General features: G+C 40.3%; 1 protein-coding gene across 1 annotated transcript in view; it reads left to right on the forward strand.

The window, feature by feature from the left end:
* TRANK1 (tetratricopeptide repeat and ankyrin repeat containing 1) overlaps window positions 1-21,531 on the forward strand; it is a 60,324-nt gene that overhangs the window by 11,029 nt on the left and 27,764 nt on the right. The window contains exons 2-12 of the mRNA XM_072853694.1: window positions 2,413-2,547; window positions 4,184-4,307; window positions 5,698-5,848; window positions 6,856-6,974; window positions 9,186-9,269; window positions 12,760-12,898; window positions 13,491-13,622; window positions 15,736-15,903; window positions 19,253-19,411; window positions 19,791-20,042; window positions 20,900-21,076. Coding sequence (XP_072709795.1) covers window positions 2,414-2,547; window positions 4,184-4,307; window positions 5,698-5,848; window positions 6,856-6,974; window positions 9,186-9,269; window positions 12,760-12,898; window positions 13,491-13,622; window positions 15,736-15,903; window positions 19,253-19,411; window positions 19,791-20,042; window positions 20,900-21,076 — 1,639 coding nt within the window. The 5' untranslated portion in view covers window position 2,413. The remainder of the gene's footprint in view (window positions 1-2,412; window positions 2,548-4,183; window positions 4,308-5,697; window positions 5,849-6,855; window positions 6,975-9,185; window positions 9,270-12,759; window positions 12,899-13,490; window positions 13,623-15,735; window positions 15,904-19,252; window positions 19,412-19,790; window positions 20,043-20,899; window positions 21,077-21,531) is intronic.

Here is a 21,531-nt window from a genome sequence, read left to right on the forward strand (position 1 = left end):
TTTGGATCATTAACTTAGATGTCAGATTTGCATGTATCTCTTGGGTCTGCAAACTTGGGTGTAGTTGCTAAAGCCCGCAGCAGACATCCCAGTTATTTAAATGACCTACAGTTTGGAGTTTTGGCTGGGAGACTCCAGTGCTGGAAGAGGATGGGAATTTGAGTTCTGCTGGAAATCCTGCCACCCGGAGCAGGGAGGGGATGCCACGTCCTGATCTGAAAGAGGGAGTTCAGTTCCAAAATTTCTCAGCACAGGACACGTTTGAAAGTCCTTTTAAAATGTATGTTGCAATTGGGCGTCTTTTGCTGTATTGTGGGAAAAATAATCCTTTAAATGTCTTGTAAATGCCTTTTATTTGTAATTGCACTTTAAGTAGATTCCAAGGAAAAGTAAGGTAAATATAATTCTGGGTAAAAATTTCACTCTAAGTAGAAGCATAGCCTTCTTAAAAAAAAGAAAAAGCTTGAAATTCAACTATGATTTAGAAAACCACAGGTTCATATGTATACCTACATCAAGAAGCTCATGTGTAATTGAACTGTTTTGGTATTATTCTTGGTGAAAATAATTTACCTAACCTTCTGATGCTAAAAAGTTGAAAGCTGAAGGAATTACGAAAATACGAGCTAGAACCATCTTTTAGCACTTGCTTTTTATTCTTTGCACTGTTGCTCTGTTATTTTCCTTTTCTTCACCTCAATAGTGCTCATACTGTGCAGTGTAAAAAAGTCATGCTTATGCTATGAGTACACTTGATTCACTGTCTGGATAAGTAGTATTTTTAAAATAGATACTGTATGCACATTGCTCAATGAAGTGATGATTTAATTTACCTAGGGTAAATGTCATAATTACTCCTCTAGCGTGACTCATCGTTGTACCTCCCCCCTGTAGATGGGAGCTATTTTTCTTCAGTTTAGTTTATAGCCAGGAATTTCATCTGTTCTTGGTGCTTCCCTGGAATTAGCAAGGAGATGTTTGGATTGCAGACATCATCACAGAGTAACTTCTGACAGGCCTTTTCCCACCCGGCCTGAAGCAGTCTGGATCTGAGCTTTGTGGTTGCACCTGGTTCTTCTGCTGTTGCCTCTTCAGAGTTGTGGGCTGCTGCTCCCCTGTCTGCTTAGTGCAGATGTCATCCTGCCGAGCACCTTTTTGCGCTTGGATAAACGAAGGAGGCGCAGTGCCATCTGTAGCGTGCCTCTTCATACGTCTCTGTTCACAATACAGTACTGATTCTCAATGTTTCAGGTTCATCATGGGAATACTACAGAGAAAATATGCCGGTAGTATTTCTTGGTTTGTCTGTAGGTTCCTATACTTAAAAATATCTAGTTTGCTCTGTTGTGAAGAGATCTCGCAGATTATGTTAGCAGGCTGTGAAGTTACAGATTGTTACTGTTTTTTTTCCAGGCCTGCTAATACCTGGATAGTAAGTAAATCTGTGCATTCCTTTTTGGTGAATTAATCTTATTTAATAGTACTGAGATTTGTGAGATTCATACAGGTTTTTGCAGGTAATGGAATTGGCTTTTAATAATCAAATCCATTCGTGAAGAATGGTTCTACACAAGGCTTTAGCATTGGATTTTTCTCGTCTGTGATTTTGATGTGCTGTTTCTCAACGTACATGTAGCTGGTTTTCCTCTTGTGTTTGTTTCCTTTATCTATCTGCTTGACCATGTGATTAGTTTTATGTAATGAACCTGATTTTACAATTTTAATGGTGAAATTTTTTTTCAACCAGTTGCAGTTGATGCCTGTTTCAACCTTTGTTTTCTTCAGGTTCTTGCTATATTCATTTTAATAACTGTTTTAAATCTGATTCGAGGTCCTCATGCACTATTAATATACTTATGTTACAGTATTTTCATGCAGTAATCAAGTTTCAGTGCAGTTTTGTATACATTGGATTATTGAATGTCTAGCCAGAGAGGCTTGACAAAAAAGTCATAAAGATAAATAAAAAGCAAGTAAATTAGTTTTGTGTTTAATTAATTGAGATGTATAGCTTCATGTATTTCTTAAGCATATGAACTCTGTTTGTCCTCTCGGATATTTCCTCCGGCATTTAGTGTGTGCACACACATTTAAATGATTTGGAATCTTAATTTAAAAAATATGGTTTAAGACTTGAGGAGAAAAACTGAAAAAAATGCATACCAGTGGTAGATCTGGTTAGCTGCAGTTGATTAAAAAATAGATGGGAAGCTGAGGGATCAACAGCAAAGATGAGGCTATCACCTGAGTTATATTTTACTATTCCAACTGCAGCAAACAAAAAAGTTGTGCTCTTTTGTCCTCCTTTTCAAATATGCAAAAACTAAGGTGAAAATTTAACTGGATTTTAGGGAAAGAAGTGTCTCATAAATCAATGCTTTTTTTTGATTCATTTTTTTTTCTCTTAATTAGCATGGATGCCATGGAATATGCACAGCATATGAGACAAGCTGGGAACCAGGATTTTAAAAATGGAAATTACTCTTTGGCCATCAGAAAGTATGATCAAGCTCTACATATGCTCGGCTATTTAATGCAATGGGTCCCGTAAGTATTCTTGAATTACAAGATGTAAACCATAAGACAAGTCTGAAATTTGTACAGTACTACAGTTAACTCAGAACTGTATTTCTTGCCCTGACACCTGATTTTCTTGTATCTTTTGTCACATTCTTTAGTGTACCAGTTTTATGATTAAAGAGGAATTGCTGTTCCTGACATATATGTGGGAGATTAGTTAGTGACTGTAATCTGAATATATTTATATAAGCATCAATTATAAATTAGTGTAATTAAAGCTCAAATTAATTTTCCATAAACCTTGTTGGTTTCTGTTAAATTACTTCTGTTTCTTAGCTGACATGCTAGATATGGATTAATCTTGCTGTGATTCTGCCATGTACTGGTCATGTCTATGGCCTGTTGTTACATGGGTCATCTGATTATCTTTAAAAAGATTCATGCAAATTGCTTTGTTCTTGTTATTTGGTCTTTCTTAGTATTCTCAGATTTGTTAGAAAATAATTTTTCAGCAGAACAGTTCTTTGAGTATTTCTTTCCTAATGTTAAGTGCTTGTTTTCATCAGTTAACATCAGTTGCTAATGTTATTAGTGATTAAATAGTTGAGTATTATGTTAACTGTTAAATACTCATTACTACCATGTATTAACGCTGCTGTTAACCTAATTTAACACCAGCCATTCATTTATTTTGACTATTAGCCATTTAGACTAGTAGACAAGTAGTAAAATAAGTCTGGAGCATATGCAGGGAGTAGGACCGAGCGAGGACAGAGCCGAGCAGGCTACCTCCAGCACCTGCCCCTCGCAGGCAGTGGGGCTTCGTCATACCGCAGGGATCTATCTGCTCCTGAGCATCTCCTTTCCCCTTGCCATAGGTTGCCTCGTCAGGATTTGCTTGCTTGCAAGAGTGTGCTCTGAATACATTCACTGTAGTTAAAACAACTTTCTTGAGTGTAAATTAGTAGATAGGAGTAAGATGAAGGATGCAGCTCCGTGACATGTACTATTTGTTTGAGCGTAGGCAAGACAGGCTTTCCAGGCTCCCCAGCAGGCCGTGGACTATAGTCCTGTAATTTGTGTGCAGCTCTTTCCAGAAACTCTCTTGGATCCAGCGGATGCTTTATATATTTTAGTATATTCTGTTCTCTAAAATACATTTCTTTATTTCTTAGCTGGTGTAAATGTGGATAGTTCTGCTGACTTCATCAACTGGTGATACAGTAAAATGTGTTTAGGTTGTTTTTTGGTGACCAAAATGTGTTTAGCATTCTTTCCATCTAGCAGCTTCCATTTGTGTGTCTGTTTTCTCCTGTTCTTGGACGCTGGCTTTCACTGAGCCATATCTAGGTGCGTTGAGATGGTCTAAACACTTTCTAAATCCTCATTCTGCATTAGTCCAGTGGGTTGGCTTTCTGCTTCAAAAGAGACCAGGATATCACTAAGGGTATCGCTAAGGTATCATTTAGGATGTCACTAAGAGATTTTATAGCTGATGTTCAAATCATCTTTATTTTCTGCAACTCCATTTTTATCTCTAATTTTGTTAGGTGGGTGATATGTAGACTTTTTTCTTTTTTTCTTGTTGCTAACTATGAAGTAAGATGCATCCTTTTTCAAGCAAATAAAGAGCTATGCTAAACACCTAAAAACGTATTTTTAGGTGTTCCAAGGACATAGCTGTGTTACACTGCAACAGATCGACTGCCTTGTATAATCTTGGTAAATGGAGAGAAGCAGTGTGGTCAGCCTACCAGAGTTTACACTGGGACCCGGAGTATGTTAAGGTATTCTAATGTTTAAGCTGGCAGTTTTTGCATGCCTTACTTTTAAAAACAAGTGTCAATATCTGCTTTTTATTGTGTTTTGGTTTTGAGGTGTGATAAGCAAATATAGCATAAAATTCCAGAATCTGTGTCTGACTCTGTACATGAGCATCAGAATTACTGCTGTAATAGTACCCTTAATAAAATGAAGCAGCTCTCTTTTGCACCAGGAGATGCTGGTTCTTTCTGAGTCCCAACAAGAGAGGCACCAACGCTTTCAAGGAAAATAACTATTTTATTAATACCCCAGACAAGGTGATAGCAGGTAATAAAATCTTACGTGCCCTTGTGATGCTGGAGACCTGGGGATGATGCAGCACCGGCCAGGTCTCTGGTCAGGCCACAGCATGGTGCACAGATCCCGTCTGTGGTGAGGGTCACCAGCTCTGTGTTCACTTGTGGTCTTACAGAGCCTGGCTCATGGTACAGATTCATCTGTCACGGACAGCAGTCAGGTCTGGGATGGGGACTTAGCTTTGAAGGCTCCCTTGAGCAGTGTGCCCTAATATTCTTTACACGTTAATAAGCCTACAGTTCCTGGGAACAGTACGTGGTGATGAAGGTCATATTGTATTTCCAGTGGACAGAACAATACACTACACATATGCTCGTGGTTGAGTACACACTGATTAAGTACACATTGACTCAAATACTCATCTGTTAGAAATAAGTAGCGGTTGCACAGTATTTATGATACGGAGGCATACACTTGGATTGCCTTTTATGTACAATAAATAGTATTCTGGACTAACCACTACAGGCTCCCAGAGACTTTAGTAGGAGTTATTTGATTTACATACGGTAAAATTGCATGCAAATATCAATTTAACTTGCGCTGTATTGCAGCATGCCAGTTACCTGGTTTGAACAAATTGACTCCACTGTGACTCTGAGCCAGTACAACCTAGTTCAGTGGTGAATATAAACATGTTCAGGTGCCATTGGCTGAAGAATATATGCATTGTGGTAAATAATATCTCCTGCCAAAATGCAGTGACATGGGGACATAAACATCTATTCTGGACCTTGTGGCAAAAAAGAAATCCTGTCCAGAGGAGGTTAAAATATAGTTGGTAACAGTATGTCTTTCATCCTGTAGTTATTTTCCAAGTTTTGTATTCCAGGATTTATCACACTTCGACAGTATCTGTGATGACATCAGCATATCATGAATTTCAAGGGATGTTTATTGAACTTTTTTTGGATCTGTGTGTAAGAAGCTATAAAAATAGTACTACATGTCATTTTTATAGCATAATTAGAGAATTTAGGAAAAAATTATAACATTTGTTTTGTAGTAAAAACCTCAATATTTTCCCAACAATGGTCTTTTTTGTTCTTTTTTTCTCAGGCTTATTATAGAGCTGGCCACTCATTGATCAAGTTATCAGACTTTTCTAAGGCGATTTCTATGTTTCATAAAGGATTGATTCTTTTGAATGCTTCTGCAGATCGGAATGAAGTTGCTGATTTTGTAGTAGGAATCTTCATGAGTGTCAACGGTAAACTCAAATTAAGAGCGTAATTTTTCTAAGAGCCTTTCAGTAGCGATGACAACACAAGTCCTTGGTAGGGCGTCCTTCGTGAGATCACTCATTTGGTCCTTAGTGCCACAGGTCTGTTTAAGGATTATGAATATGTTGAGTGGCCTAATCAAAAGAATGTGGTGAACTTGGTCCAGTTTGTATACAGCAGATACCAACAATCCCAAGACACTGTGCAGGGGAGTGTGTGTCCCACAAGAACACGTCAGTTCTGGAATAGTTAGAAAAGGTCGAAATTCAGAGTCAGGGAGACAAGGTTGGAGATTTGGAGCTCCAGACCCTAAGGCTTTAGTGGGTTTTGTCCCAACCACTCTGCTTTTCTTTTAGCTAGGTAGATTTGAAAATAATTAGAAGATACTCAGCTTAAACTTGAGTTTACAGTGCAGTGTATTCCAGTGTGGGGGACTTTCCCTCGGCTAGTAATGGGCAGCAATGAAAAGAGGGAATTTGGCCTTTCTGTGGCATTGTGTGGGTTTTTTTGAGCAATGTCCTCCCTATGTCTCCCTGCCCTCTCCTCAGTCTCTCCTCCTCTGCTTTTGTCCAGTTCACAGGCTTTGTCTGATGGAGCCTGCAGGTGTGCCAGGAGATTTCAGGTTGTGCCCCTGCTGCATTTACTTGAACTTGTAGCCCCATGTTAAGGAACTTGATTAGCTTTAGCAGCATCTGTAGCTGGGCTCACCCATAAGTGGAAGAACCACCACGAGGTTCACAATGTCTTGGGGCTTAGAGGTGTTTCTTGAGGGCAGGGATTAATTTTTTTTCCCCTTGTTTAATGAAGACTGGCTGCTGATAACAAGGTGCTGTATCAGTTGGGTGGCCAGGGATATTTAAGCCACCATTTGGCATTCTCCTGGGTATTAATCAGTGCTAAAATTGCCATTGTGCAATTAAGTAATTTAGTTAAGACCCCAACTTTAAAAGTGCCATGTATACTAAATAGTTTTCTCGATTGCTTATTTTTGCAGATGAACGAGTCTTTCCACGAACCTTTCCCCCTGCATATGATTATATTTTCAGTGCAAGGTTTGATGCACTGATTTGGCAAGCGGTGATAGAAAGGTTGGCCCAGAAAGGGAAGTTGCGGGTAAGTATGTCACTGCATTACGTACTGCTGCATGGTAGGCACTCATGCCTTACCTCTTCAGGGTAAGCTTGTGTTACCTTTAAAATCCAAAACAATGGGTATTTATTGTTCCCTGCTTCAAATGTCTTGATTTTTAAGACTTGAAAAATACTTTTAGTGATAAATAATTCCTGAAATTCATTTCCCGAAGGGATATGATGAACTTGAAATCCCGCTTGTCTCTTGCTGTTGTCTCTGTTGTAATTACGGTGCCATCTGGTGTCATTATTCTTGAAAGAAATTAGAGGAAAAAAAAAATCCATGTTTCTTTGTGGTCCCTTTTACTTTTCCTTCTGCATAACAAGCTGGACTTCTGAAGCTGTCTGTGAAAGACCCACAAATAAAGGAGCATCTCAGTGGAAGTACGTGGTTATTAAACAAAACCAGATCATTTAGAAAAATCAGAAGGTGAATCACCTGAAATTATTTTAATCCTCTTTTCTATGGTGACTGTATAAGAAATTGATTGTTGTCACAATTACTTGGGTGTTGGTGGCGAGGTGCTGGCAGTGGGGGCTGCAGGGGCCTCTGTGAGGAGAGGCCGGGGCTGCCCCGTGCCAGACATGGCCGGTTCCATCCGGATCCAGCAGGCCCACTGCAGGGCATGGCTGAGCCTCTCAGCCAAGAGGGAGGCCTCTTGGGGAAAGTATGTTTAAGAAAGGGCAAAACGCTGCCTGGCAGAGTGAGGGGAAAAAAGTGAGAAGCAGCCCTGTGAGCACCACAGTTGGAGAAGGAGAGGAAGGAGAGGGAGGAAGTGCTCCAGGCATGGAGCAGGAGTTCCCTTGCAGCCTGCGGAGAGACCATGCAGGAGCAGGCTCCTGACAGGAACCCACGCTGGAGCAGGGGAGAAGCATAAGGAGGATGCAGTGACAGAGAGGGACTGCTATGGCCTGACCACAGCCCCACATTCCCCCATCCAACCTCCCTGCTGTGGGCAGGGACATTTTTCACTAGATCAGGTTGCTTAAAGCCCTGTCCAACCTGACCTTGAATACTTCCAATGATGGGGCACCCACATCTTCTCTGGGCAACCTGTTCCAGAGCTGGACGCAGTACTCGAGGTGGAGTCTCACCAGAGCAGAGTAGAGGGGGAGAGTCACCTCCCTCGACCTGCTGGCCACGCTTCTTTTGATGCAGCCCAGGATGCAATTGGCTTTCTGGGCTAGAAGCACACATTGCCGGCTCATACCCAATTTTTCATCCACCAGTATCCCCAAGTCCTTCTCCACAGGGCTGCTCTCAATCACTTCATCCCCCAGCCTGTATTGATACTGAGGATTGCCCTGACCCAGGTGCAGGAGCTTGCACTTGGCCTTGTTGAACTTCATGAGGTTTGCATGGGCCCGCTCCTCAAGTCTGTCAAGGTCCCTCTGGATGGCATCCCTTCCCTCAAGCCTATCAACTGCATCACTCAGCTTAGTGCCATCTGCAAGCTTGCTGAGCAATTGAGTGCACCACACAATCCCACTGTCTGTGTTACTGAAGATACTAAATAGTGCTGGTCTCAGTACGGACCCTTGAGGGACACCACTTGTTACTGGTTTCCACTTGGACAGCAAGCCATTGACTATAACTCTTTGGATGCAGCCATCCAGCTAATTCCTTATCCATCCAACAGTCCATCCATCAAACCCATATCTCTCCATTTTAGAGCTAAGAATATTGTGGGGGACTGTATCAGAGGCCTCACAGAAGTCCAGGTAGATGACATCCGTAGTTCTTCCCTTGTCCTCTGGTGAAGCTAGGTGGGTTTTCAAGGAGCAAGGTAAAGTTTTTAGGGAAACTGAGAAAATGGAAAAAGATACAGTGTGCATTTCTTGCTTTCTGCCTCAGGATGTTGGTGTAGCTGGGGAGTCTCATCCCCATGAATGTAAAGGTCCACTGCTAAAGCAAAGGGTCACTTCCAAGGTGTATTGGAGAGACTTTTAGGGCCTGACCTTTCTACATGTTTTGTATTTCTGAGGAACCTTTCATTGATCATAGCTTCTCACAGTCCAGTGTATATTACATTCATTCAGTTGATAAATGGAAAGGGAGATTCAGTAATCTTACGATCTTAAAAAAAGATCTGAAATGTTGTTAGCCCTCAATTGCTTTCCTATGAGATCTGATAAGGCAGTGAAAACCAAAGTTTCTAAGTGTGCTTATAAGATCACTAATATTTTTTTTCAGTCTTGTCTGTTGTTGTTGACTGAGAAGAAAGAGTTGCCCACCAATCTCAGAGTCAACCAGTTATCACTGAAGAATCTCTTTGAGGTAAAGTAGCATCCTTTTTTTTTTCTTTTGTCTTTCTTTTATTCCTGTTCACTTTAGTGAAAGATTTTCCATCTTGTTTGCAAGGCTAAAACAGATCAAAATAAAATAAAATGGAAAATAATACATGGATTTTGTATGATTATATTAAATCACCTATTTTGTCCCTTTTCATTTGAACATTAAAAAATCCTTAATTTGCATAACTTCTGTATGTAATTTAGTGTTTCCTTTAATTTGATCAAAGTAAACCATCTTCCTCTCAAGCACAGCAAGCTATTCATGCCATGCTTGGAACCTGAGAATTTAATGCTGAAAAATGTCTGACATCAGTTAAGTTGGATATGTTTTCCAACCAGGACAATTTATGATATCCCTGGGATAGGGTATTCTTATACTTTGCTAGCCTGTCTGTGGACTGCTTCATGGTGCTGAGTATGATTAAAGAGCGTTGAGCTGGGTGCAGTTTTAGAATTTTCCCTTCCCTCAATGCCCCAAATTTTTGGTAGGTTGCCTTATACCTAGGCCGCAACTGCTAAACATTCTCCCTACAGGCTTTGACACTTTCCAAATGACTTAGAGGATTTTGGCAAGATGGAAACACGTAGTCGTAGACCAAGTAGCCACAATTCCTGATGCCTTTCACTGAGATGATGGCACCTGCAGACAGCAGAATTTTATCTTTATGTTGCTCTTCTGAAACTTGCCCTTTTATTTATCTTGTGATACCTTATGTTCTGCAGCATTTGAGAACTTCCAAAGCTCTCTATGCTGGCAGGATAAAATAAAATCTTGCAGCTGTCATAAACTGCCATGCTCACGCATACTTTGACTGCTGCTGGCTGGCTGTGCCTGCCTGGTTCACGTGCCATGCTGTGCACGCTGGTACACCCCAGAGCCTCTGCTGCCCACATCGCTGTGGTGGCCTTGTAGGGCTCACTGCTGCTTGTCTCTGCCTTTGTGCATGGGTATCCTGCCAAAATGCTTTGAATGCATGAAGGGGTGTACAGTCATTGCTTCTGGCCCCTTTGGAACCAGGGGGTAGCCGAAGGCCGACTGTGAGCCAGGAGCTGCTGGGAGTTCACCAGCTCTGCCACTCAGGAACAGCTGGTGTCCGTAGCAGTAACATACCAACTTTCTAAAGGCACCTCACAGTGTATGTGTCTGTTACCACACAGTGGATGCCCAGTCTGTTTCAATTGCAGTTGAGTAAATAATCTCTTATGGACCATTAAAAAATTCTTCTCTGTATGCATTTTTTTTGTTTTATTTTTCCATTTCCTTGTGTGTATAAGTTAATTAACTATAGTTCTGCAGTATGTAACCTACTTTTAAAAGATATGGTTACATATTCATTGAAAAATTCCATTAGGCTTTATGCTGAAGTATACTAGATTTCTTACAGCACTGTGGTTTTCCTGATGGAAGCTTTAGAAGATGTTAACTGTAGGCTACACAGTACATTTGCTTGGCATTTACGGGCTGGCAAATTAACAGTTTAGGGCATATTGATGGAATATGCCAGAATTTGCTATTTGGCTGTTACAGTGCTTGTGGTACTTCTGTCATAATCATTTCAAGTTGGGGCTTTTTCCATAAATGTATTTCAGTTAGGTGCCTGACAGTGAGCGGGAGTAATTCTGAAAAAGAAAGGTAATGCAAAGGAAATAAATGGACATCTATTCATAGGCTTGTTTATAGTGATAGCAGAAGACTTAGTGGATGAATGTGCAAGCATGCCTTGGTTAGCTATCATTAGGCAGGTACGCAGGTATGCCAGCGGAGTAGCTCATATGGGACTTCATGCTACCCACCATCATCCCTCATGTGTTTGCTCAGTTTTTTGCAGGAAGGGAGGGTGGGTCAGGGTTCAGTCCTGGATCAGCCAGGCCCATGGCCAGGCAGCAGCAGGGCTGTGGTACTAGAGCAGCATAGCTGTGTTGGGAACAAGGCATGAGAGCCTCGGATTAAAGCAGCTCCCAGTCAAAGGTGCCCGCTGCCGCTGCCGTGGTTTGCATCTCTTAGCAGCACCCTGGCCTGGGTCACAGCAGCAAAGCAGTCCTGCAAGGGGTGAACGTGCTCCTCGTACTGACAGTAAAGCATGGCAGTGCAGTAGAGGAAACACATAGGGTGTCTTAGCAAAAAAATCATCCTTCCTAGGCAAGCAAATCAAAATGCTTCATTGAGAGAGGAGGATAAAAGTGGGTTGCGTTTGCAAAATAGTATGTCCTTCGCTGCTGAATTTGCCCCACCAGTCTTCACTATTCTAGTGGCTTTGTTGTACATATGGAAGACTGAAAGAATCAAGATGAAAGATCCCTAAGCACTGCTTCTCTTTTGCAAAAATTAGACAATGTGGCTTTCTGACAACTCAAACTTCCCCTGCTGCCACTACATACTCCCTGTAATTTGTTGTATTTTGATTTTGTAACTGCACAAACAGTAATTCTTGCCAGTCAAAATTTGGCATGAGGTGTTAGAAAAAAAGATTTATTTGTGGATGTTAGAAGCATGTGTGAAGACTGCTATTTAAAAAGATGACTGGCACAAATGGAGAAATTATGTCTGAATACTGTTTCCGAGCATCCCGTCATGTCTTGATCCTTCTGGCATATTGTCTCAATTTCCATCTGAGCTTCCTGTGCCCATCTCCAGGGTTCCCCCTATTGCTGTACCCCTTGTAGACTGTACTTCGTGTTCATTAAGTCCTTGCTGGAACATCCTTTTTCAGTTCAGCTGCCTCCTGCTCAGGCTGTGTGCTTTCAGTCTTGGTCTGTAAACTTCCCTGTAAATTCCATACTTTTATCAGATCACCTTCTAAGAATTTATCTGGCCAAAAATGTGTCTCCTAAGGCCTAACACCTTTTCTTTGCGTGAGCAGTCTGTGTTATCATTGTTGTCTTAGTAACACCAGATGCTTCCTGAGCTGGATGAGAGTAGAGCTTTGTCCTGCTCTCCATCCATGGGGTTCCTGAGCTGTAAAAGGACTAGTTACCTGAGTTCCCTAAGCCTCCTTCCCCCAGTCTCTAACCCACTTTTCCCAGTTTAAAGTATTTCTCCAGCCTTTTCTTGCTTTGGGGTAACTGCCTGCATAAGCTGCTTCATCCAAGCTTAAAAGGCACAGTATCCAATTACAGCGATATTTGCAATGAGATACAGTAACATTTAATAGACAAGTGTCAGGCAGAAAGTTGCAGTCAATTACAGAGAAGAAATACAGAAATACGTATTATAAAGTAGACCTAAGGGTCAGTGCTCATCAGAGCAGGACGAGATTCTTTTAAGATTCATGAACATCTCGTAGGAGAAAAGTATTTGTTTTGAGCTTCTACTGGAATTGTTACATATATAATAAATGTTTCATTTTACAGTGGATATGGCTTGATTGCTATTCTGCTGATTCTTGTCATAAAAAACACGGAAATAGGATTAAAAAAGAAATGCCTTTTGTGTGTGTAAAATAATGTGTTGTAATTGTTCTCTTTGTTATCAGACTTCTGAGTTGTACGGGCATGGTGAGAAGATGAAAGAAGTAGCGGAGTTAGTCAAGTGGCTAATTTCCATTGGGGCGAAAGTTGAAACCATCGGAGTGTATCTGCTTCATGCTGTTATCAGACTGTGTATCAAAGCAAGTGAGTGACATCCACAGCTAAAATGAAATGATGGTGGCCTTCATCAGAGAACTGACAGATAGAGCTTTTTAATTTTTTTTTTTTTAAACTAGTGAGATGAGATCATCTAGGTATAACCTTGCATGTGCCAATTAGGCACTATTTAAGAAATGTTGTAAACACTCTCTTTGATCATCTGTGCCTGATAGTGGTATGAACCTAATATGGTGGTTCTCTTCCGTGGTTTGAAGTGGAAGTATGATTGATGTGGGTCTTTCAGAACCTGAATATATCAGCTTTGAAAAAAAGACAGTATTTCTTCCTGCAACCTCAGTGTGGTGCAACAGTTTCTGTATGTGCTAAAGAGTCATGAGTCAACCTCAAAGTTGCACATGCTGCGAATCAGGGAGAACATAGCATCATGTCTCCCACAATGCAGCTGGCTCTTACCATGATTTCATTTACAGGTTTCTCCCCTCTCCTACTCTGTGTGTTCGGGAAAAGGTTTCATACAGATGCATCTTGCCACTCCATAGGGGAAAAAAAACAGGATCTGTTTCTGCTGTATCTCTGTTTACCATTTATAACAAGCGGGGTGTTTTGATCATTTCAGGAAAGAACCATCTCTTCAGGTGGTTACTGGCTCAGAGGCCAGACTTGAAGGATAGGATCAACGAGCAAGACAGAGATGGATGCACTCTCCTGCATATTGTGGCATCTTCCAGTGAATATTCCCAGAAACGCAGTAAATACAATTCTTTTTTTTGTGTGTGTGGTGTTTTGTTTTCATATGGAAAAATGAATAATGGAAGAAAATTTCAGACCCTGGTGTTTACTATTTCATGCTAAGGAAGAAAATGAGAAAGTTCTGTTATCTGAACGTAGACTTTGTAATGGTAACTAATATTTAAACATTTCAACAATTCCCTTTTAAATTTGTATACCTGATTTGTGACCATTTTCTTTGCTCTTTTGTTTGACTGGTTATGATTTTCCCACAAGTATGCTGCAGTTTTTAGAATCATAGAAGTTACCTTTTAAAGTTTGATGTGCCCTTAAAATCATATTAGACCACCTGGAGACATATCCTGTTCTTTTAAATAGGTGAAGATTTAAAACCTAAATAACAGTGTACCTTCTCAGAGGAAGAAAATGAAGTGTTTTCCTTTACGTTTTTTGTGGGGTTTCTTCTATGTTAACTTTCGCCTGACTTTTTTTCTTGTATTTCTTACTCTGCCCACTAGGTGGCAACAGGAAATGAGCATCAATGCCAAGATAACACCAGACTTAGGTCATTAAACGCGATGACATTCTGGTGGTTCTCGTTAATAGTATGAGTGAAATACACACAACCTATATCTAAATAATTTCATTTTCTGGAACGGTGTAACACGTCTTTTGCAGCAGTTCTATCTGTTGCTAAATGACTCTCGCATTTCCAGAAGAGACTGTTTGGTTATTTATTTATTTATTTAACTGTATGTATTTATAATTATATTTATGTAGTATATATTATATAGAGAGTATACATTTTTATATGTATATATTTATTTACATTATATATATATATTTATATGTATACAACATATAAATATATAATACATAATAAATAGTACATATATGTAAGGTTATATAGTATGTATATTCTCTATGGAATATATTTATTTAAAGTATACATTTACTTAATAAAGTTTATTTATTTATATTTATATAGTATATATATTATATATAGCCTATATTTATAAATATATATAAATATATATATATAAAATAAACCCTTGCACCCATCTGTTAACAAAAAATAATCCCTAAAATAGCTTGAATGGTAAGGCTTAGACAACCAAAGCAAGACATTTGTGTTAGCCAGCATGATTTTTTCCTCATCTAGGTTTTGCCTTTGGCACATGCAGTAACAGAGGCTGTGTGCTATGGTGGTGTGCCTGGGGGAAGTGTGGTGGTCTAACACTTACTTGCTCACCGTCGCTCAGTCTTCTCTTGTGTGACTTGGTGGGTTGGTGCTCCTGTACTCTCCCAGCTGTTCTCAGGGCACGGTTTATAGCAAATGTGCCTCTTTGAGGCAAGAGGAGTACAGGCAGCTGCTTGCAGGGCTGTAAAGTTTCCCCTGGTAGTGCAGTGTGACATACTAAGAAGGGAGCATGTCATCTTCCAGAATATTAGATACTGTGTTAAGGCTTTAAATCACCACTACATTTATTGTGTTTATGTGTGATCGGTAATACTTGTTGTGACTTGTTGTGAAATGCTATAGAGGATAGTAATTTCTGTTCAAAGCAATGGTACCTACTGTTAGTCAAACTCGACATCTTTATTATGAGGCTTATTACCAAGAAAATCATGTGTTTTATGTTGCATAGGAAAGAAACTCAGTGCTTAGCTGTGTATATTCATGCCTGAATATGTGAAATATTCTGGTTTATTGAGTCACCTTCCAAACAGTAGCAAAATCCCTTGGTTTGTTTTTTCTTTATGTACAGAGCAGTTTGCCTAGAGCCTGGAGAACAGGGTTGGGGCATACGGGAGGAGGTGAATTCGACATACTGCCTCTGGCCAGTGAGATGCTCATGAGGCACCCAGTCACTTTCTGTTTCTGTACTCCCATTTCCCAATTAATAATAATGACGATAGAGTTTTAATTTTTTTGAAGGGGTCTCTTTTGGGGAAAAATACCTAACAATACCTAATTCTTATGACACTGGGAAAATTTAGATTTTTTTTTTTTTAATTAAAATTATGCTAGAAATTGTGCCAGGAAATTAAAAATACAGAGGAAAACAGAACAAAACCCCTGAACAATGAGAATTATTGTTCCTCTAATGTTTATTCATGTAATGTTTTAGGCCAAACTGAAGATGTGATCATGCTCCTGAATTTTGGGGTTGATCCCACTGTTCCAGATGCGCGGTCAAGATATGTCATAGATATCTTGAAAAAGAACAAAAACTTCGATGCTGTAAAAGCAGTCAGCAATCACATTGAGAAACACACTTCCTCTGAGAAACAGACAGGTACTACATGGACCATGTGCTTTTCCTGTTTTAAAATTGCATCCTTTAGATACAAAATTGTTTTATTTGTACTTGGTAATACTAGGTGGTTTTTATGTAACTTTTCCTATGAGTTGTCACCCTGATGTCTTATCAGTCAATGATGAATGTTTTGTCCTTGCCTGAAGGTGACTGCTGTCCAACTGATGTTCTCAGTATATCATGCAATAAGTAACTACAAGTTGCTCTGAGTTACTATAAGGCACTGTTTTTTTCCTCACCCTTAACATGAGGCTCCCCCCACCATAGAAACTGCTTTTTTTTTTGATGCTTTTTCAGTTTTAACCTTTTACGTTCACTTTAGTTTTTGGAAAATGAAACGTTTTATTGAAGTATTGGTGGCATATTTAAAATGCTTTTAATAACAAAAATACTGAAAAAAAAAAAGGGAAGCTCTGAAATTATGAGAATGAGTGAAAAGTTGCTGACGTTTTTAAAAACAAAATAACATTTTAGTAAGAGCTCTTTGTTCACAAAGTTTTAGCCATCTTTGATCTATGTTGGTGATATGCAGATAAAACTCCTGTATTACCTGGAAAATTTTAACCTCTGCACGTGTTTAGGGAAATGAGTAGCAGAGCACACTACACTATCAGACTAAAACTACGAGAGCTTCTCATAACCAAAGCAGGGGAACTAAAATTTAGTTACACTCTTGGAGTATGGTATGATATTTCTAGGCAGTTTGCAAAGGACCTGTTGTCATACAGAAAGACAAATCTTAATTGCCCCAGTGCTAATATGAAATTTCATGAACTGGGGTGATAAACTGATTTCCAGTCTGCTTTTTTATAATAGCCTGTCAGTTCTGAAAAGGATTCTGCCTTGTCAGGTTTTTTATCATTTTCCATTCTGGAAACTAATGTATCAAGTGTGATTGCCCAAATAATGGGAATTTCCTCTTCCACGCCAACAAATGAGAATGAGAAAACATACAAATTGTACAATACCACCCCAGTGTGACAGTATCGAGACTGGCTAGCCCTTATATAGCTTCTTGTCTGCCGTAACAAATGGAGCAAGCCTGAGCTGCCTGTACTGCAGTATGGTCAGAGAGATGCTAGTGGGAGCAGGAGATTGGGAGCTGTCTACCCTCAGGACTGGAGGGTCTCTGCAGGATGCACCTTCTTGGCAGCATGGCACTACAGCTTGGTTGCTACTTACATCCTAGCTCTGAAGGAGACTGTAGTAGGCCACAGACATTTCCAGCAGAGGATCCACTCATAGGAGGCCATTCGGAGAAGCTCTTGTGAGTATCCACATGAGAACTGATGGATTGGCTGGTGAGGCAAGATGTTCCTGCAGGACTCAGGTTCAGAAATTCAAGAGGTGGATCCTGCAGCTGATCTTTTCAAGCCATGGTTCAGACTGCTGTTTAAAAATAAGTCCCAAGCATGGACATTGTTCATCTTGAAAGCATTTCCTCAGTACAGTCTTTCTGAGATGGATTGGTGCCTGATCTGGTTGTTTTCCTTGGCACTAACCAACCAAAACTTTAAGGTAACACCTGTATTAGCATTATTACTGTATTAGCCCGAAGCATAACCTTTTCAAACCAGAACTTGCTCATGTTGTGCAGATCTCAAAGCACAGATGGAGCAAAAGACTGCACAGGCAAATCAAACTTGGCAAAAAGCAAAGTTTTTAGGGTACATCCCCAGTTTCATGTGTGTATTGCATATAAGTTTGCTGGAAAGCACCAGATTTCATTGCATTACCATCTTATGGGTCCTGGCAAGCAGATTCCCACAGTTCCTCTTTCTTTACTGTAGAGATCTCCTGCCCTGCTCTGGAGAAGGTCTTAGCCCATTGGTTCTCAGTTAGGAGGTTAACACCAGTCCCCCTGTGGTGGTAATGGCTTTGGTTGGTGTTCCAGGTAGCTCAGGCTGTCTTTTGTGGTCAGATGGGTTTTTTTGCCAATGCACAGCCCCCAAGAGTTTTCTAGGCTTAGTGCAAAATGAGAGGCTGGAGAATAAGCCACTGCTTTACAGATAACAGTCTGAGGTTAATCCTGGTTGCTAAAAAGATGACCAACCTTGTCTGTCTCTTTGTCCTAAGGGATAAAGCTACTGTCATGTTTGATCTTTGATGTACTTGAATTCCACAAAGCTTTTAGGAAAGTCAGGCCAAGTCTTTCAGTTTTAATTTAAGGGCATTTATTAGGACGTAATTTAAAATCTGCCATTGCCCATTACCTAAGTATCTCTTAAACTTGTAGGTATGATTTTGGTGTGGTGGGTGGTTTTTTGGTTTTGTTTTTTTTTATTTTTATTTTTCTTCTTTTAAGAGGACAAATTATTTTATGGCTGTATTTCCTAAATGCCACTGAGGAATCAGACAAGCTCACTGTCATGGTTTAGCTTCACTTGGCAACTAAGCACTACACAGCTGCTTGCTCACCCTCCCCCCCTCCACCCCAGTGGGATAGGGGAGAGAATCTGAAGAGCAAAAGTAAGAAAACTCATGGGCTGAGATAAGAACAGTTTAATAATTGGAATAAAATAAAACAATAATAGTAATAATAACAAAAACAAAAATAGTAAATTGTAATGAAAGGGAAAACAGAGAGAGAGAGAGAGGAACAAAACCTAGGGAAAAACAACAAAAACCCAAGTGATGCAACTGCTCACCACCCGCTGACTGATGCCCAGCCAGTCCCTGAGCAGCGATCGCTGCCCCCCAGCCAACTCCCCCAGTTTATATACTGAGCATGATGTCATATGGTATGGAATAGCCCTTTGGCCAGTTTGGGTCAGTTGTCCTGGCTGTGCCCCCTCCCAGCTTCTTGTGCACCTGGCAGAGCATGGGAAGCCGAAAAGTCCTTGACTGGTGTAAACATGACTTAGCAACAACTAAAACATCAGTGTGTTATCAATGTTATTCTCATACTGAATCCAAAACACAGCACTATACCAGCTACTAGGAAGAAAATTAACTCTATCCCAGCTGAAACCAGGACAGTCAGGATACCTGATTAAAACTATGCTGAAAACATTACTGTTTTTAGTCATCTACTCTAAAAATTCTGAATAATGATATCACTGCAAGGCAGCAGTGGCCCGCCTGCATGCAGATCAACTTGTGAACTATTACAATTTTCAGCTTAGTGTATTATGGTAAAGAGTGTATCAAATATCCTTTGGGATATGAAGTCCATCACAGCACTGGCTTTGGCAGTAGGAGTTTCAGCCACATGATTTTAACCTGCTACTACACATTTCTTAGAGCCCTGAGACGTAACATATTACAGTCCTGCCCTGAAAACATGCCAGCAAGGAACTGGATTTTCAATTTCTGTAATGTTTTGCAGGTGGGAATGAAAGCAGAGCCACAGCTGATACAGATTCTCTCCTGGATGTTCTAGAACAGTTTGTCCAGTTCTACAAGTTTGAAAATGGAGCACATAATAAAAATGTATTGAAGGAAGATGCAGTTAAGCGATTTCTGAAACTGCTGTCTTCTGTGAAAGGTACAGCGAGTTCCCATTTCTCCCTTTCACAAAACTTAATCGCTGTGAAAAATGTGTTTGATGCTAACATATAGTTTTTGCTCTCTTACCCTTCCTTCCCTGCCCTGTTTCTGCAACTGGTATTACTGGACCACTGTGCTTTTGCTTATTTTTACTGTTGTGTTTTGCACGTAGAACCACTGGAATATGCACAAAATTTCAGCATGATGAAATCAAAATGTTCAAACTTACTTGGCTGTCAGCATCAGGACAAAAAGATGAAAGCATTGCATTTTGCTGTTCTGTACTTTCAATTTAATGAGTTCATTATTCTGAAATTAGTTTACAGTGATTTTATTATGCGGTTTGAGTGAGTTATGTTGTCTTGACTGTCTTGCAGAAATCCCTGAAGGGGTAGTTTGCAACATCTCCCATGACTGTGCTAACAGCTTCATAAAACAGTTGCTGGAGAAGCAAATGTGGCATAAAGTTTTGCTGCTGCTAACAGGGAAAGCCAGTGGGGAAGACACGTCAGGTGGAGGACTCTTCAAAAACTGCAGTCTTTCAGATGTTGACATCGGCAACGTTATCCAACAGTGTGACAGATCGGATAAGCAAGTGCATCTCATAAGATGCTTGATTGAACAAGGAGGTGAAAAACTGTGTTATTATTAATGTGTTATAAGAGGTCCGATATTTCATTTGGCATGTTTGGAGCAACATAGTTTCAGAAATACCAACACGTGTTTTTTGTGGCTCTGTATAAGTGCTTGTTGGAGTGCAGTCCATTGGCTGCATCCACTGCATGCGACATGGGGAAGCTCGTAAGGCTATGTGGCATGGAAGATGTTTTTCAAATGAAATTTGGCTGTCAGGGTTGGTAAAGGTAAAAGGCCAAGGATTATTGTTGCTTCTTTCCTTGTAGTTTCTTTGGGTTTTAATTTCTCTGTCTTCAGCCACAATATTATCCTGATAGAAATTGTAACCCACAGTCTTTGGGTTCAGTCTGTTGTTATGTTACAAGTAATTGACTACTTCAGTGATTTCAAAGGCATGACCAGATGTCTTCTTTTTCTTTTTTTAGCTAGTGTGGACATCATAATTTTTCTTGTTTTGCATGAGGTTTATTCCTAGGATTACTCTTAGCATTTTTCATTTCATTTTATAACTTGACGTTAGCTATAAATTATGGACACACAGTCCTGCTGCAGCCTGTGAGTGCCAGAGGTGCAAGGAGGCTTCTTGTTTCGGTCAGTGAGTGACTGACTTGAAGAAGATATGTCCTGGCCTTTCTGTCTTCCTATCACAACAATGGGATACCAGAGGAGATTCCGAAGATTTTCTTAGTCAATAACTCTTTAACAGATACTTGTAAAAAGCTGACAAAAAAATTTAAAATGTTGCCTGCTCAGCAATCGGCATGTACCTTCATCTGTTTAGAACTTTCTGTAGTTTGCAGATCTGGCGTATCAGATTTAACCCCTGATATTTTCATGTCCTTCACACCAGCTCTGCCAGATGGGATTGGAACCAACTCTGAAATACCACTGCAAATATGCCTCGAAAAGAATTATTTTGAACTGGTATATTTGCTGCTGACCAAAGGTGCAGATCCTCGAAATGTCTCCATTGCGCAAGGAGATACTCCTTTGCATGCTGCAGTTTCCATCTGTTTAAATAATAGAGGTAAGGCTTTTGTGTGCCTGGGCCTAGGGGACACAAAGGGCTCTAGCAGACGTGCACCATTCATTTTCATAGCAACTGTTGAAAACATCCCTATTTCTTACCTCTCTGGCCCACTGCCCCTTCTGCTGCTGTGTACTGATGTGATAGCAGAGGCAGCAGATCAGGATGTTTGACTGTGTCTCAGCCCCCAAAGTTTGCAGGCCAGAGGATGCACACCAGTCTTTGTTAAGCTGATGTGTTCTGCTTTCTGGTTGCAGTGGCTGGGACTATGAGGAGTGTTAATGGCGGCTCAGGTGACCATGGGAATCAAGCAGCTGTAATGTCTCCATCAGTTACTGTTTTGTGAACATATTCTTGATTAATCAAGCTGATTTAGAAAGGAAGGCTCCTCTCTGAAACCCTGTAAAATATGTACTAGGTGGGAATGAAGTAAACGGGAAGGATCTAGGAAGAAA

This window comes from Ciconia boyciana, chromosome 2 (genome assembly GCF_034638445.1).
Source record: "Ciconia boyciana chromosome 2, ASM3463844v1, whole genome shotgun sequence".
NCBI classification, from domain to species: Eukaryota; Metazoa; Chordata; class Aves; order Ciconiiformes; family Ciconiidae; genus Ciconia; species Ciconia boyciana.